At 48.1% G+C, this 3,952-nt stretch overlaps 1 protein-coding gene across 1 annotated transcript in view; it reads left to right on the top strand.

The window, feature by feature from the left end:
* The first annotated feature begins 275 nt into the window (after positions 1 to 275).
* The window catches only part of LOC105815888 (homeobox protein Hox-A4-like), a 27,323-nt gene continuing 23,646 nt past the window's right edge, over positions 276 to 3,952 (top strand). The window contains exons 1-3 of the mRNA XM_012651142.1: positions 276 to 422; positions 537 to 849; positions 969 to 1,192. Of these exons, the coding sequence (XP_012506596.1) occupies positions 276 to 422; positions 537 to 849; positions 969 to 1,192 (684 nt within the window). The remainder of the gene's footprint in view (positions 423 to 536; positions 850 to 968; positions 1,193 to 3,952) is intronic.

Raw genomic sequence — 3,952 nt, 5'->3', positions numbered from 1 at the left:
GAAAAAAAGAGAGAGATGAAAAGTAGAATGTTTCCAAGAAAGAGTGGGATTTATTTAGGGTGGAGGCTGGAAAAAAAATGGGAGCGTTCATTTATTTTTTGCTTCCCACATGCCAGGGCCTGTTAGGATCTCCTCCGGATGGGTGCTCCAGATCGACAAGTTTCAGATTCCGATTATCTCAGGAACATGAGTTGCCCTCACTTCCGACCTCCTCTCTCACAAACTGGCTTGAGGCGGGGAGAGTTGAGGCTGGGATGGGGAGGTTGGGAGAAGCGATGCCCGCCTTGCGGAGCACGACATCTGCTGTGTTCTGCGGGAGCGTCTGTCAAGCAGTGGGAGGAGAAAGCGCTCAGAGCCACCAGCCCACTCTTAGGCGAAACTCTCCTGAAAAACATCCCGCCCCTCCGCCCCCCAGTGTTTCGGCTGGTTTCTTTAGGGGAGTGGTGGGAAAGGCAACTTTTGGGAACTTGAAGGGGAGAGGTGTGGGGCGAGGCGGGTACCAGCAAAGAACGCGACCCCACTCGGTCCTCGCTTAGGACTCCCATCCCCATCCGGCGCAGTGGGCGGTCCGGGCCAGGCCCGGGTCCGGAGCCGCGGCGGCGGCACAGAGGCCGGGTGGGGCGGGCGAGGGCCCGCAGGCAGCAGTTCCCCGTCCTGCCTCGCGGGGGCGCCGGCGTGGCCGATCAGGTGACCCAGCGCTAGTCCGGGGCTGCGGGAAGCGGCCTCGTTCTCAGCAGCCGGAGACGCAGCCGCCGCCGCCACACCTAGCGGACGAGCCGGGGAAGGCGGCTAGCTGGGGGCTGGGGTGGAGAGCGCCGGGGGAGGCGGCGGAAGGGCGGCGGGCGGAAGGCAGAAAGCTGCCGGGACGCGGGCTGCTGCGGGGGAAGGGGCCCCCACGCGTCCGCCGCGGCTCGCTCTGTCACTGGCGCGGGATTGGGGCGCGAGGGCCATGGGCGCGCTCCCCTGAGGCGGAGGTCGCGGGCGGGAGGGGAGGAGGCCCGAGAGAGGTTGCTACGGAGGCCGCGGGCCGGTGACTGGGTGCGAGGTGGCCGGCGGCGGCGGCAGCACCACCACAACCACCACCATGTCGCGCTCCGTGCTGCAGCCCAGTCAGCAGAAGCTGGCGGAGAAGCTCACCATCCTGAACGACCGGGGCGTCGGCATGCTCACCCGCCTCTACAACATCAAGAAGGTGCGCACGGGCCGGCGAGGCCGCGGCGGGGGCGGGCGGGCCCAGGAGGGATGGAGGGCACGGGAGGCCCGGAGGGTGGGGGCGGCGGGCGGCGCCGAGGGCAGAAATCTCGGCGTCGCCGCTTCAGGCCCGCTCCGGGGTCGCTAGGATGCGCCGCGGCCTAATGCGGAGTCCCGGACGCCTCGCCGGGTGGTTGGCCGGCCGGCCGGCCCAAGACGGAGAAGCCATTTCCCGTCTCGCAGCGGCGGGATCGGGCGCTGGGCCCCGCACGGGGTGTGGGGCACCGCTGCCGCCGCCGCTGCTGCCCACTCCTCGGCGCCCCTGCCCTCGGGACGGGGGTCCATAGGCGAGGGAGGCGGGTGGGTGGGCGAAATTGTAGGGGGGATAGGAAAACTTGCGTGTTCCGTAACTGAGATTGAATAAGGCTGTTACGGAGATGGCAGCAGTGAACAGGGATTACACCCCACATCTCAATTTTTTGGTGTGTAAGTGTGGTAATGTGGGAAGGGAAGGGCTAAGCGAATGAACCCCGAATCACTTTGCCACTTTAGATTGCTAAATAGAAAGCCATTTGAGAGCGTGTTGACGATTTGGGATTATTTCATTTTGAAGGTGGGGAGGAGGGGGAAGTGAGGGTGGAACCAATTTTCTGAAATAGTTTTAGGCTGTGAGTCACTAGAACAGGAATAACAACCTTCTCTCTCTCCTCTCTTTACTCCTCCTCATCTTAGTTTTTCCAACCCTATCTGATAGTATCGAAACGCCATTTCTTGTTTTTCCAACCCTATGTGATAGTACCAAAGCACCATTTCTTAAAGTTCGGTGTCAGTACAAAATAAAGACTAAATATGCTGCTGTTGCTGCTGATGTATAGCACAGTGTGATATTTTGAGTAGCTATAGTTTATAGGCCCATTGTAAAGCTTTACATGTCCTCAGATTAAGGAGTTGGAAGACTACACTGGAAGTTGAGAAAGGTTGATGTAAAGAAGATAGAACAAATATTACATTCATTTATCTTGAGAGAAAATAAAATCCCTTTCGTTTTAAGATAAGGTTGGCAAGTTTTAAAGAATTCGATAATGAGAATAGTAAAAAGATTTTTTTTGTCTAATCAAATGAGATTTGATGTCATATCTTTGTAATTTTTTTGTTGCCTTTCTAATATATCATTAGTATTTTAGTTTAATCAGAGCACTAGATTGTGTATTGTGAGTTAGGGCTGCTGAAGAAAGATTATTTTTTTGAAATTCATATCGAAGAGTTCAAGTGTAAAATTGATTTTTTCCTACAGTTTGACGTAGACACTGTATTTCTAAGATGACTGTCCTGGCTTAATAATGATAAATTTTGGATAAGGACAGCTATGTTCCTTTGGCACTGATTGCAAGGATTTATTGACTTTCAACCCACTGTAATTGGGGAGAGTAAGTGCAACAACATGCCTATTCAGTTTGTTACATTTTATGTGGCAGGAGCTAAGTGTCATTACAAAGAAACGCTCTGCATTTATAACCAACCAGAGGAGCCTTAGTTATAAATTTATGTAGGTAAGGAATAATTTAATTTTAAATGGTATACTTACAGGTTGTATTGACCTGAACTTTTTGGTGAGATTATGCCCCTTAAAAAACTTGGAAATTGGTTCTTGTATGAACTTTGTCCAAAGAACAAGCAAGTCAGACATTACTAAAAAGTTACTAGACCTGTGGTATTGTGGTTAAAGGAAATGGTTATGATGGTTTCCAGAAGAGGAAGTGAGAGTAACATCAAAAGTGATTTGGGTATTTGGGCAAAATACCGTTTTTTAAGCATTCATTGAACATTTTATAGTATAAGTGCAATTGAACGTTTTATAGTATAAGTGCAATCAAACTTTTTAATAGTTCACTTTCATAAATAAGATTAAATGAAATTCTAAACATTTGAACTCTTTTAAGTCCAGTTCATTGCCTTTTCGCAAAAGCACTATTTTTTCACTTCCTGTTTTGAGAAACTTCGGGCTCTTGTATTATTGAGCTAGTGAAATTTAAAATGAATTGTAAAATGTAATTATTTTATAATCCATGTCAAATATTTTGAGTATTGAAATGTTATATTTCAGGACTTGTATATATTTATAGTTTCTTGAGAAATATATTGCCTACCTTGTCTGATTGTGAGATCAGGGACAGCGTGATTTATTTTTTCAACTGCTAGTATTTAGGCCTCACCTGGTACATGAGGCCTTTGGTTAGGCCATGTTGAAATGAATTTTCTTCTCTGTGTGTGTGTGTGTGTGTGTGTGTGTGTGTATCTGTATCTGTGTTGCTCCGGTTTTAATAATAGCTTTCTGTTTGCTCCCTGTGTGTAATTTTACATATAAATGAATCAAATAGATTTTGGATCTTTCAGCCTATAGAATTGTCTGTAAGACTGGTATATCTTCCCAGCTGGGTAGGGATTGAAACATTTGTTGAAATGTCTTGCCAAAGAAGTGAGTAAGATCAAGATCTGTTCACCATGTGTTTAGAAGGTTCATGCTGTCTGCATTCTTATGGCATTGTAAACCACATAATCTTTTCAATCTCAATCTTTTCTAGTTCTCAAAAAAACTTTCCACCTCATAATATATCTCTGCCAATCAGTTATCACGTTTTATTAATGCATGTGTGTATTAGGTTGTCTACAAGGTCTGATTGCTCTATTTCAATTGGAAGTATTCAATAGAAATGATATTTTAGTGAGCAGATGCAATGCAAAATACTTTAATGATCTAAGT

Source organism: Propithecus coquereli, unplaced genomic scaffold (genome assembly GCF_000956105.1).
Source record: "Propithecus coquereli isolate 6110/MARCELLA unplaced genomic scaffold, Pcoq_1.0 Scaffold35, whole genome shotgun sequence".
NCBI classification, from domain to species: Eukaryota; Metazoa; Chordata; class Mammalia; order Primates; family Indriidae; genus Propithecus; species Propithecus coquereli.
Note: the sequence above shows the minus strand (reverse complement) of the source record. Positions and strands in the feature narration are given on the sequence as shown.